At 30.9% G+C, this 13,856-nt stretch overlaps 1 protein-coding gene across 2 annotated transcripts in view; it reads right to left on the minus strand.

The window, feature by feature from the left end:
- The window catches only part of LOC137928777 (uncharacterized), a 17,366-nt gene extending 6,654 nt beyond the window's left edge, over nucleotides 1-10,712 (minus strand). Inside the window, exons 1-9 of one of the 2 annotated variants that reach the window (XM_068771749.1) lie at nucleotides 10,316-10,711; nucleotides 9,067-9,251; nucleotides 8,620-8,693; nucleotides 8,348-8,453; nucleotides 7,483-7,652; nucleotides 5,678-6,192; nucleotides 2,906-3,090; nucleotides 1,877-2,011; nucleotides 998-1,159 (exon numbers count right to left, since the gene is read on the minus strand). In XM_068771749.1, coding sequence (XP_068627850.1) covers nucleotides 998-1,159; nucleotides 1,877-2,011; nucleotides 2,906-3,090; nucleotides 5,678-6,192; nucleotides 7,483-7,652; nucleotides 8,348-8,453; nucleotides 8,620-8,693; nucleotides 9,067-9,251; nucleotides 10,316-10,430 — 1,647 coding nt within the window. In that variant the 5' untranslated portion in view covers nucleotides 10,431-10,711. Of the gene's footprint in view, nucleotides 1-997; nucleotides 1,160-1,876; nucleotides 2,012-2,905; nucleotides 3,091-5,677; nucleotides 6,193-7,482; nucleotides 7,653-8,347; nucleotides 8,454-8,619; nucleotides 8,694-9,066; nucleotides 9,252-10,315 lie in introns of both variants that reach the window. The other variant, XM_068771757.1, reaches the window with a different exon arrangement.
- Between the last annotated feature and the right edge of the window lie 3,144 nt (nucleotides 10,713-13,856).

The following is a 13,856-nucleotide window of genomic DNA, read 5'->3' on the forward strand; positions in this document are numbered from 1 at the left end:
CGTTATTAAAAGAAATAAGTCCTGAGTCGGATAATATCGGAAAGGTGGTAAAAAAAAGAGAATATGTGATATAATAAATAAAATAATAATATACAAATAGCAATAAGTAAATTGCAATATAAATCAAAAGTAAAAGTAATAAAAATAAAAGACAATTGTAACGGAAACAAATACACATTCTAGAGGGTATAGATGTAAAAGAGATGAAAGGAAAATTAAGTATGAAAATGAACGATAGAAAAATAAGCGAGACATTAAGGACAAAAGAAGAGTATGAATATAAATTTTTTTAGAAAAGTCTTACTATATTTTTAATCAACAATTTGGTAATTTGCATATAGAAGATATCGGTTTGCTAACGACCTATGTAGCAGTCAGCCAACTAAATTTCCATGTCTGAGCGGTCAACATAATTCTAGTAATCAATTTAAGTTCATTAAATTAATCTTTTTATAAGTGCGTTTGGAACCCTGGTATTTTTAAGATAACGGAAGCAATTAAGGAGAGAAGTTTAAATTAGGTTCTTTTGGCATTCCTCTCGTGACTTACAAGTGGTCGATATTAATGGTTCTTTGTGAGTGATAGTATGAATAAAGGAAAGCTTTCAAAGTGCCTTCTATTATAAACACTGTTTTTGAAAGTCTTAAAACGAGAATTTCAAAAACAAGTGCATTTTTTACTATTATCATTAACATCATTTTAGTAGTAGGAGATCCACTGCTAGGTATAGCCCTCCCCCTAGATTTCCTATAGGGCTAGTTGTATTTTGACGAACTTAATAAGACTGTACGTCAACCTTGTGAGTGAACGTCCTGCGCTGTGCTTGCCGGCCCGTGGTCATGTTTTTTGGCAATTTCGCACTAAATGAAATACATTACCAACTTTAAAAACATGATGTACTTAAGTGGTTACTGTTAATGATTCTATGTGGAACCTGTATGAATAAATGAAAGAATAGTGATTACCATTAAGTTTATATAAATATTGTGAGTGTTACCTGTACGACGCTGCGTATGTGAGCACGCGGGTGAGCAGCGCGAAGTACCCTAGTGATGTGGCGAAGCGCTAGCGCACACTGCCCTCGGGCGCCGCTGCCGGCCAGCCGCATCGAACCCGGGACCAGCGCTATCTGCCCAGAGGTACTCACCACTTCCCCTACCTTTTAAAGCCAAAACAAAAAGTGGTAAGACACTTAATTAACGATGAAAGCGTTGCAAGAGTTTCCTTACACTTCTCAAAGTGTAGAAAGAGTTGAAGGTAGTTATATAAACAAGATCCAACTTACGAAATTTGTGTAAAAAAATTATATACATAGTGTTTATTCGACGTAATATTGATTCGTTGCTAAGGTGCTGACATAACCGCAATACTGCGTCTTAGGAAAGCGGGGCATGGTGGTGACCGGGGAAAAGAGGGGAGCGAAGTACGGAATAGCCGATTTCCTACTTCGTCTCTGCGCGCATATCCTAAGACGCCGTACAGCGGTTTCAGTAACACTGTTGTGTAAGGAAACGATCTGCGGCTTCCGTGTGGGCCTTCGAGCCTAGATATAGAAAAAAAAAAGTTGCCAATCTTCAATAACAAACAGCGAGCTACTAATTGTTATAAAAGAAATTCTGAAATTGTTTATAAAAGTAATATCATATTAATGTCATTTGCCAGAAGAAGTTTATTAGTAATTTGACAGAAGTTATTTCTAAATCCTCTATATTACAAAATACCAGGTGGTTAGGGCCCCCTCTATGTTGACTGACGACATTGACAAGTTCGTGGGATGGTGGCTATCTTTAGGGGAGGGTTAATCCTTGAAATCACACACTTCCAAGCTACAGCGCAGTTTCAACTCTCGAATAATTTTTATAAATCAAAATTATACCTTAACGGCTTGGCTGTATGGTCCAATATTCGCAGGTGCCCAATGCGATATACCCTGCACATGCATTGTAACTCGTTCCTTTGCATTACCGCCATCCGCCTCGTGATTTTGATTTGCATCTTGTTTATGGGCCACCTAGAGAAAATATTTACATTAAAAAACCATACACCGTATATTATATATAAGTAGAAGAAATAATAAAACGTTATTTGGATTTGGTGCTTTCATTATGATAAAAAATTACGATATTTTTCGTATAATTTCAAATACAATTTTTTCAATGTCCTAATGCTTATAAAATTAATGCTTATCACTTACGACACACAAACTTACACACTTATCAAAATTAAAATTTCTAGCGTGACATCCATTTGGTATGTCGAGGTCTTTGAGTATTTCTAGTATTGATTTTGGAAATCCAAGTTTTTAACATGGGCAATTGTAAAAATAACGGGAAAAGAACATTTCATTTTCTGGTGCGTATTTATGCAAACTAACAATGTTGTGTATCAAAGAGCATTAAAATAAACACTATTAATTTGTTGAACTATCAAGGCTCAAATTTATAATTCATGGCTAAAGCATGACATCTGTTTTGTAATTGTCCTGTAACTTTAACTTAATAAAATTATATCCAAAACAGTTATTAGTTATACAAATTAATCAAACTTTTATCTTATTCAACAATTCATCATCAAGTTTAGTTTCATCAACAATCTATCTGCCAGCCCGGAATTATTGTCAAAATTATTTTTTATTAATATTAAAATTTAAATAATTTTAAAAAGCATCCTAAATTAAAAACAAATAATTTCTGCATGATTTAGACGTCTAAGTTCCTATGACCTTAACAAAATCGACTGTCCACTTTTTTGGGCGTCTTATACATTTTTTTTTCTAAAAAAAAAAATAATTATTAACTATTATAATGCTCTAACACGTTTCTTCCATTTAAGATCTTTTCATATTTAATATTAAATTACTTTGTGATAAGAGAAAATAAAAAAGTAAAAGGTTGTTCATACTCACCGCGTCCATTATGAGTCCGACGTCATTAGGCAGCGGACATTGTATGCAAACCCGAGTGGGTGGATTCGGGTACCGGAACGTTTTTACGTACACATTGTTCAGGGCAGCGTATTCACCCATATCCCGCATGTAAATGTTCACTGAACTGACGTTCGACAAATGTAGATCTTGCGATTCCAGTAAATCTAAAGATTTTAAAATTGTTTTGAAATTTTCACACCTTTAAGGACTTTTCGAATAAAGCTCATTTAGTTTTTTATATAAAAGAAATTTTAGTACCTTTGTCATAAAAATGTTTTCCAAATAAATAAAATTCAAATCAAAATCACGAGTGATTGGTGGTGGTAATTCAAAGATACGAGTTACAATGTATACTGTCTTCAGGAAATAGGTAAAATTGATACAAACATTTTTAATTCCTTTTTAAATTAAATCAGTAGTAAGACAAACAAATATCCATAAAGAAAAGTTTCATTTTTAAGTCTTTCATTTTAATGTCGTTAGTGAACAAACGTCGACTTTAAAGTAACTTAAATAAAGAGTAATCTTTAGACTTAAAAAGAAATAGAATTAATGACTTTTACTGTTAGGATTAAATTGACAAAATATTTTAAGATGTTAAGTTACTTTATTCACGTTAATATTATTTACGTTATGAATATCTAAATAAGGAAAGCCACAACCCAAAATGCTTACCTAAAATGTTCAATGCAAAGGAAGAGGAAAAATTTAGTTTGCAGAGGTTGGTTAAAAAAATTAACAGTTAAGCACTCCGTGGGGACTTTTTTACCACCGATCGTCCTTAAAAGAACAGTGGTCGAAAAAGGATCAATATAATTCCGCGTACAGACACTATTAAGGTTATTACTGGCTCGTACGATATAACTTTTTCTATAGGTTTTTGAAGTATTAGGTACACATGTGGATGGATTAAATCGCAGGCTCTTGCAAGGCATATTTTTAAAAGACATTCGGGGCAGTCAATTTTTCCATAAAATACTTTTTTCAATTATAAAAAATCGGCAATTTTTTTTTTTCATTTTACATGTGATGGAAAGTGAAATTACCGGCATGATATTAGAATTTGTTAGTGATAGCAAAAATATTTAATAAATTGAAGTCCGTTTAGATAAAAAAAAACAAACAGATACAGAAGTGCTTTCCTCATTAATCCAACACTTAATAAGCTAAAGAAAACATCCGAATATCCAGTGGTTGATTATAAGCAAAGGCAGACAGACGCTTATAATAATATACACGAGAAAAAAAAGAAGAAAATAATAAAAAATAGTATACACGTAATGTTATCGTGATAAATACGTGGGCGCATGTGCTTTATGACCGATATGACGATATCAATATGTGCTACCGAAGATTACAATAAATCACTATGTCAACATATTATTATTATTACTCAATCGATAAGGGTAAGGATATGTTATTTATTTATAGACGTAACTACGTATACTATTTATCAAGTCATCATCATCATCATGTCTGTCAATAAAAAAGTATTTAACAATTTAAAATACCAAGAATGCGTTTTCATGCACGATTCATTTGGACATGTTCTCTTACGGTCATATTGTTTACTCAACGACTTGTGTTTTTGCATTGATACAATAAATGAATCTATGCGAGAACACCTCAAATCGCGGATCAACTTATTCGACCTTTGATTCTTAAATACGGAAGAATCTTTTTCAGAAAACGATGGTACATCGTAAAATAAGACAGAGATTCATAGAGAAGACAATTAGTGTCTAGAAAAAGAAAATATTATTCGTTACTTGGACACTTAAAAAAAATGTGGTTGCATGTAAATACATCTTTACAATTATTGCCGCCGTCTATACAAGAGCAGTTGAAAGAATCTTGTATAACTTTTCCGCGAAGGAAGTATGGGTAATGACGATAATGAAACAATAAACAGGATAAACTGCATCTTTCGTGACGAACCAATTTTTAGCTTTAATTCTCGGCAACGCATAAGAGGCGACGTAAACGATTTTAAGTTACGTATAGGCTGCACCGATATATAAAAATAAATTAAATAATTGTTCTCTATATTAAATAATGCATGGTCAGGAAAAGCGGTGACAACATGAAAAATCTTTTGATCATTGGAAGGGTAGATTTTGGCGACCACGAGGCCGTAGACCCATGCTTTAGTCTGATCAGATCCGAATCAGCCTGGATAATTCAATAGCATAAGCAATACACACCACCATAAATGACATAACATAGTGCATCTGCCACCCAGCAGTGGACCAGACCGTGGTGCACGCAATTACTTGCTGTCTTGCGAAGTGGAAATGGGTAGGAGCATCGCTTGCGGCAACATCGCTTCGCACTTCGCCCATTGCAGAGGAGAGCCGCAACAAGATTTTGAAGTTTTGTTGCAGGGTGGTGGGTGACGTAATTAGACAATTAAAACCGTGTAACAGGAAGTGTGGCGAGGGATGGAAGGCGATGCGTAATGTAATGTGAATCAATGAAAGATGAAAAAGGGAATAAAAAGAGAAATTGTAAAGGATGAGAGAGGGAAGTAGGAGGGTTTATATCCCTATCCGAAAACAAGATGAGGGAATGAGTATTTAAAAAAAACATAGTGCGTACAAAAAGGGACACGATCCTCAGTTGTGAGGAATATCACGCAAATAAGAGGAACATATTACATAATTAATGTATCTATACAAACAAGGCTAGTTTATCATCTAATATTTTCATGCTAGAGAAGTAAAAATAAAACACTCGAAAAAGTTTACCTACTAATGAGTTTCTTCATAGCGTCCTCCGTTGCAACAGCAGTATCGAGACCTTCTCCTACGATTCCACCAATAAAATACCATCCATGACTGTTGCCATAAATACATCTATGGTCAATGACTGGATGCTTCACGCTCTCACTATATGTATAGTCATAATTATATCCAACTTCTATGTTTTCTACGCTGTCTTTCTGACAATCGTCTGCTGCCTCCAAATTGGCAGAAATGTCCTTCGCTTCCCGGGAGTAAGTGAGCAATGGATTCAAGTCGTCCTCTTTCTTCCCCTTCTCCAACTTCTCAATTGATTCCAACTCAGATTCGCTAAGTTCTATGTCGCTTAAATCACTAAACACAGCATCGTTCAAATCGTTTACAAAATCTAATGAATTTTTCACAGTCGGAGGTAGTTGAGTTGGACCATTCAAATTGTTTTTTGGTTCCAGGTGCAATTTTAAATTTAAATAACCAACAGACGCAACGGGGTCCTCTGAGTGTATCACTAATTCTTTTTCGTCTCTGTAAAAATGCGATTTAAAATAAATATGTATATACGTATACACTTATCCCATAAATTGACGTCATGTCGAAGTAGTGGTAGTCCGGCTGACGATGACTGCGATTTAAGTCGCGGATTCGATTCCTGGCATACAATTTTATACAATTCACACTATGTGCATTAATAGTATAGGAATATCACTGTTCACAAACAAGTTACCAGAGGATGGGCAGCAACGTCCTTTAATATAATACCACATTGCGATCGCCAATCCGACTGCTAAGCGTGGCAGTTATCATATATCTCCCCATAGATATCTTTGGGAAAAGCATATGCCTTGTAGTAGTCGTCTATTATATTTTAAAACATGTTCTTTCGGTGACTATAAGTTATATTTATTAAAATAATGTATCAAACTTATAGCTCGAAAACCGATAATGTTAAGAAAATGATTTATATAATTAATTTTTTGGCTAACCACTACCTGTTTCATTACCATATTTTAGCTTAAAGTTGATTTATGGGAACTGTACATATTTAAGTCATACAATATTATTAATCAAATGTAATAAAAATGCTTAAACGCTTACAATAAATTTGCTTCGAAAAAAATACAAATCTGAATGACCCAGCATTTAGAACTTTGAGAAGTAAAAACACAAAGCTCTTAAATCTGAATCATGGAAACATTTACAATCTAAATTAGAAATGTTATGATCACAAATAGCAACATTACAACATCTACAAAGGTAAATTATTTTAATAATGCCAACAATTTTCTAAATTAAATAATAGATATTAAGATTTGGTGCATTTGAATTGCAGATGTTGTTGATCCATCTTAGAAAATTATTCCGGTAACTAAGTAATATATTGTAAGGTATTGATATTATGAACAAAGAAAGAATAAGATACCACATAAATTTGTCATAATGATTAATATTATGTTAACTTTTTTAGTAATTTCATACTTAAACCCGACAATTTAATTATATTTCTACAATATTTAGGTGAGCATTGTATTAAAACATCTCAAATTAACGATGATGATTCATTCTCAAATTATGTATTCAATAAAGCTTTCTGCTGTCAACTCTGACAAATTTCAAATACTATACTTAAAATATAAATTAAGTCATAATAAATAGTACAAAGGTCAAATCCATGTCACATACTGGTTTAACAACAATGTGATGCAATTACTGAATTATCAGCTAGTGTTATATTTCTCTATTGTGTAGTTTTTAATTTACATAGTCTATAAATGTTTCATTTATAGTTTAAAACAAGTGAATATTTCATGTACTTACATGACCAAGCGCTTCCTAAATAGTGGACAGTCTAATGTAAATGTCTCATATTCCCCTCCCTCACCACAAACATTTAGTCCATATTTTTCTTGCATGACTAGAAGGTGAGGTTGGATATCACTTAGGCTCATTCCCAGATGAATTTTAGGATCTAAACCAAGTGCTGCAACCTGTGTGATGTAGATCAACAATACATAAAATATTATAAAGAATATTACACAAAGAAACATAAATTTTTAATAACAATTTCACCCTGAACTTATTTTAGAATTGAACATGGTTTTAATAGATTTTGGAATAAAATCACTCATTATCCATATACTTAATATTTTACATTTTTGTAAAGTAGTGTGCAAAGTACAAAATAATTGACCTCAATTTAATTATTTAATATTTTAATTTTAAACATTTAATACAACAAGTATATATTTGCTATAAATTGAGGCTTCACAGTAACTTAGATGCTTTGAATTATCAATAGGATAATGTTCTTGAAAGATATTTGAGTAAGATGAACATATAATGCACAGAGATTTTATATAAGAATGCATATTTACAAAAAGTCAAAGTACTCTCATTATAGATATTACTTTGGAAAACAGGCAAGAGAAGTGAAAATCTATAACTGCTGGTTTGAAATGAAAAACTTTCCTTGCTCATATATAAATACTATGTAATCTGAAAATAATACCTTCTGCTAATGTACCAAGCAGTAACTCTTTGAAAACAATTGTCAAGACATTTGTAGTTTCTAGGCCAAAAAATAACTTAAAGCAAATATGCATCCGATTATCTGACCTCTGATGATGCAATAATATTTTAGCATATACTGAGTAACAATATTTATGATAAAATAATATTGAACCTTAATAATAATAGCTTCTACACCACTAGCTATCATTTCTTGTAGAAGTTCCTTCTGGTTCCTCCGCCATAAATATGCGAGACACACTAAACCAAGCCTTTGACATCTAAAAACAAACATTATGTAATTTAAGAGTATTAAAGATTATAGAGTTATGTTTCAAACAGTCAGCAATATGCTTGAAAAATGAGTTTTTAGCTGATTATCTACCTAATTTATCTAGCCTGATAATGGTATTTGATGACAGAATATTGTTATAAAAATGTACTTACACATTTTCCACTCTTATTCTTTGGTAATCAGATAAAATGGCACCGCATGCCACTGCCTCTACATCTAAATCATCCTACAATAAACAACTAAATATTAACAGTAAAACAAACAAAATGCACTTTCTTATCATTGTTTACTCTTATAATGTAAATCAAATATCATTGTGAGTGAGGAAAATGACATTGACATTTTTTTAAGGTCATTGGTTACAATGTATACAACATAGAAATTATAGATAAGTGTTAATGAGTTTTAATCTACTAAATAAATATTTTTGAAGAAAAAATAATAAAACATGGATATAAATAGAAGACAAAGAAGATTTATTATTAACATGGAAATAATTGATAAATCAAGCCAATATGCCTCATTTCATTTTTCATTCAATAGGATGTTTAATATATACCCATTATAAATATCATAATACTTTAATTTACTGACAATACCTTCACTTTCATAAGGAGTCTGTAAAGATCTTCAACTTCATCATTTTCAGTGGGGTTATAATTTCTTCCCTGGTCTACAGCAACACCAGATATAGTTTCCCTATACAGTGGCAATTCCATAGCTTCTGCATACAAGTCTATACCTTGATGACCAACTGTTTGATACATGTAACTGTCTAACTCATCTGCAAAAAGAATAAAAATATAACCAACTGACACAAGCATAGATAGCATTGAAGAGATGCATATCTCGGCACTCAATGGTTTCATTGTACCAGCTCTGGGAGGGTATATAGCTGCGTTGCAGCATATTCGGGGCTGATGACCAGCCTAACAGGTTTAAAGATCATACCTTCACTAACTAGACTCTTCTTCCCAATTATTTCAAGAATATGAAGAATTAGAAGACATTCTCATACTTTGTTTTGCATAAATACTATCTAGGGGAGGGTGCAGAGCACATGATGCAAAACGAGTATACATTTGAAGAAACCAGCCCCTTAAGAGAAACAAGATAAGGAGGGAGTTACAATTATTGTTAGTCTTGTCAATGTTTTTACAGATGTTCTATCTATTGGTGATCACAAATAAGCAATTTCTCAGGAATCTTGTCTAATTTTCAAGTGATGTTCTATCAAAGTTTTGGCTCTCATAAGTGATCTTTTGTCATTACCAGTGACAATGGTATATAATTCACACATAGTGTACTTGCAATGAGTAATTAAGCCTGTAATATACTAGAGTACTACTCATCTTTATATTATAAATTAAAATGTATTGTAAGTATTTTGACATATTAACAAAAATAATGATTTATCAAATCAAGTGTTAGTTTCATCACATACATAAGTATATACATATATGTATAAAAATAGATGAAAATTGTTGATTTTTCACATTTTAATAAGAATGGAACTTAGATTATTTTTTTATATAAATTGTATTACAGAAGGTGAGCCTAAGAGTTTTTTTGTTTAATGGACCCAGTTATCACTTAACATTAAGATTACAACTGCAACATATATTTTGGATTTTTTAGAGATTATTATATAACTTCTGCAGCTGTAATAAAACAAAGATATCTTATTTAATAAGATAACAATAATCTTTTTTTCTATATCATCAATGCTTCATGATGTTTATTATAATGAATAATTTCCCAATTACACGTCTTTATCAAAGATTTGTTACTTTAAATATTAATACGCACTAATGCCATGTCTAAATTAGTTAACGTGACAAAAGTAACCTTTATGTTGTGGTTGGAGGTTGGCCAGTGCTACGATCGTGTGCCCGGCACCGACGCACTGCAGCATGTTATAGCAACTGTCTTTCCCGCCGCTGATCAACGCCACCGTCCTCATCTTCCCAATCCAATATCACCGAATATTAAACACTATATTCCCGTTACATAACATTCATAACATTTTAGATAAATTTTGAATTGAAATACACAATGCGGCTTTTACGACTGTAACATGGCTACGCGTTAAACGAATAAAACTTTTAGTATTCTGAATTAATAGTATACAAGAGTCCGTATATGAGATGAATAAGTTGCCGCATAATCGTTATCTATTTTGATAACATTCTTCAACTAGAAGAAAAATATTGAAAAACTTCACGCACAGCTTTATCAAATGTCAAACGTTTATTTCGTTCTAAAACTGAGTACAATATGAATGTTTGTATACATTTTAAATAGATGTATAGTAATTCTTAGCATGCTGAGACAAACTTTAATGTAATAAATGTATGAATAAAATTATCATTACAGTAATGTTTGCACTCACTCACGTTTTAACGTGTCATGTTTAAAGAAGATTCTAAACCAAGGTCTTTAATATATATGGAAGGACTTTTACCAAATATTTTAGTTATTAAAGAAATATCTGGTGCTTAAATTTTAATGACAAAAAAATTATATAACGGATAAAAAAAATACTTAAAGGTTTATAGGGCACTTAAAATATTACTATTTCATATAATGTTAAATACATCCATGGTCGATATTACAATTTTTTACATTATGAAAATAATATATATAACGTAAAAGCAATATTTTTCACAATTAGTGCTTAAACAAGTTTTTTTTTTTAAATATTACCTTTCTTTCTATTTTAGAAGTGATCTAATTTATAGGGGAGGCCTATTTCAATTAGCAGTGGACGTCCTATGGATAAAATGATTATCATGACGTAGTAAATAATTTTTTTTATCAATGTAATAAATCTACTAATTGCTCTTTGTTTTAAGGTAGGTTTTTTAGTCTTTGGCTGAGCAAAGCAGTTTACTGGTTTTTGTTATATTATTATATACCAGCGACTTTCCCTTGTTATAGTTTGAGCCACGTGGCTATACACAAACCAACGTCATTTCATGAGACATACATATATGACTCTAAATATATACAAGGTTTATCAATCTTGCTGGGAAAGTACCAATATCCAATACAAAATAATTTTAATAATTGTACAATTAATATTTTAAAACACAAAAATATGTGGTTATTGCCAAACACAGTCTGTGGAGATATGTGGTTATGCCTTAGTGTATCTACAAAGTATCCAACCGCCAAAATTTAAAAGTAGTTAATAATATGTAAAATAATTTGTCTTATCTTAAGTAAGATAGCATGAGTTATATGAGAATTATTTAAACCCAATTATCTCTTATTTTTAATGTACCCACGAACTAACAAATTGATGCACGTGGGTAGCACATATATATATATATATATGTATATATATATATATATATGTATATATATATATGTGCTACCCAAATATATATATAAATATATTTATGGATGGAAATGCATCGTAGATAAGTAAAATTAAATAATCTACAACTATGGCTCAGCAAGGCTGAGAGTTTATAGTATCGGTACTACTCTTCCGCGTTTCGTTAATGGCACCTCGATAAAAATCAATGTTACATTTCTTAATACTTTAGCTCAACTAGTTAACAGTACACAATTCTTTAGATGCCTCTATAGGATTTATGGCTAGAAAATTATATTATATATTTCAATGGGTATACAAGGCGTCTCGTAATTAATGGATAATCCTATAGTTCATAACAGAGCAGCTATCAAGCGCTCCAAAAAATAAAAAATATTAATGGGTGCTCAAATATAAAGTTTTTTAAAAAATGCATTTTTATTAACCTTTTTGTACTTTTATGGACAATATGAAATTCTTTACATATTTTGCTCTTTTTTTCCTCATAGATATTCTCAATAGAAATGCAGTAAATTTTATGCGTAGCTAAAAAAAATAATTTCAATTTTAACATGAAAATTTTAAAAAACTATATAGACAATGTTTGAGGGTCGGCGGTTAAAAAAATGTAGTATGTACATATATATATTATTATAATGTAGTATTTATGTAGTATGTACATATATAGTATTATAGTGTATATTCCAAAAAACTAAAATGATAGTAAAAGTGACTAAAACTTTTATTTTATTTTTAGAAAATTTAATTGTTAGCTCAGATAGGAGATGCGCGAGACCTGAAGCTAACAGAGTCGACATCTAAAAGAAAGTAGAGTAAAAAAAGATATTAGAAATATATATTTAAAACGTTTAACTTAATGTTTTATTATAGTCATTACCAGCTAATAAATAATAACAAAGCAAGTAATGACAAGAATAACCTCAAATGTAAATTTATATTTTTTTTTACTACATTTATAAAAGAAACGACTGATATTATGACAAACAAATAGTAGTTTCTTATGATAACGTGAAAGGAGTGCCAAATGAAAGATACTTTTTTAATAGTTGAATTAATTATTAAGACTTTGTGTAATATGAATCGAAGGGTATTTTTTATAGATATTGAAATATTTACATAAATGATAATATTTATAAAAAAATATTTGACAAGCTTATTTTAACATCACCATGTCAACCGATAGAAGTCGACTGCATGGCATAGACCCCCCAAAAAATCGCAAACAAATTCTCGCAATATTGACTATGTCGTCGGTGCACCCAATGGGGGGTCTACCCACGCCAATCTTCGACCCTAATGGCGGTCGATTGCATGAGTTATTTTAATATATATAAGTATAAGCAATAAACAAATTCCTGTAAAAATGATATGTTCAGACAATAAAAACATTAAAAATTAAATATTAGCTCTAGTAACAGTCTTGTGATATATTGATTTTATTCTTTGTCGAGTACTCTTTGTGACGTAGTAGCCTCTTTGTATCGATTTATCTACGCCTTTGATGTACCTTTGGTATTTCGCAGTCAATATGATAAATCATAAAAGATATAATGACGATATTTTAATTTCTTTCGAAAAGCGTAAGAAAATAAAAAGACTAACGGTTGCTTTTTGATGTTAATTGCGGTAAGTTTTTATCAACTTAAATGACTGTTTATACTTCGTTGTTTTTTTTAGTTTTTAGGTAAAGCGCCATCTTGTATCAGTTAACAAAAAGAATGTTAAATCATTTAAAAAACTTTAATTTCTTCATTTGCATTATTATATCGTGGTTATAATATTATCTCGTTTCGAAACATTTTTGGTATCAATCTGTTTAAATTTTTTTTAAAAAATTATGGCACAATTTTCTAAAAAACTTTGAACAATGGGTATCAGCTCATTTCAAAAAGTCTGTACAATAAAGTTGCCTGAAATAAAAAAAAATATTTTAAAGTTACTTATTTAAATCTTTGAACAAAATATTTTAAAACTATTTCAGATGTCAATTAAAATATTAAAACACTTAATGGTTCTAAAATATTATTAAGTTTTTACGTAATTAAT

Source organism: Battus philenor, unplaced genomic scaffold, assembly GCF_028537555.1.
Source record: "Battus philenor isolate CCGP_79_NKW_IND1 unplaced genomic scaffold, ilBatPhil1.0.hap1 SCAF_11, whole genome shotgun sequence".
Lineage (NCBI taxonomy): Eukaryota > Metazoa > Arthropoda > Insecta > Lepidoptera > Papilionidae > Battus > Battus philenor.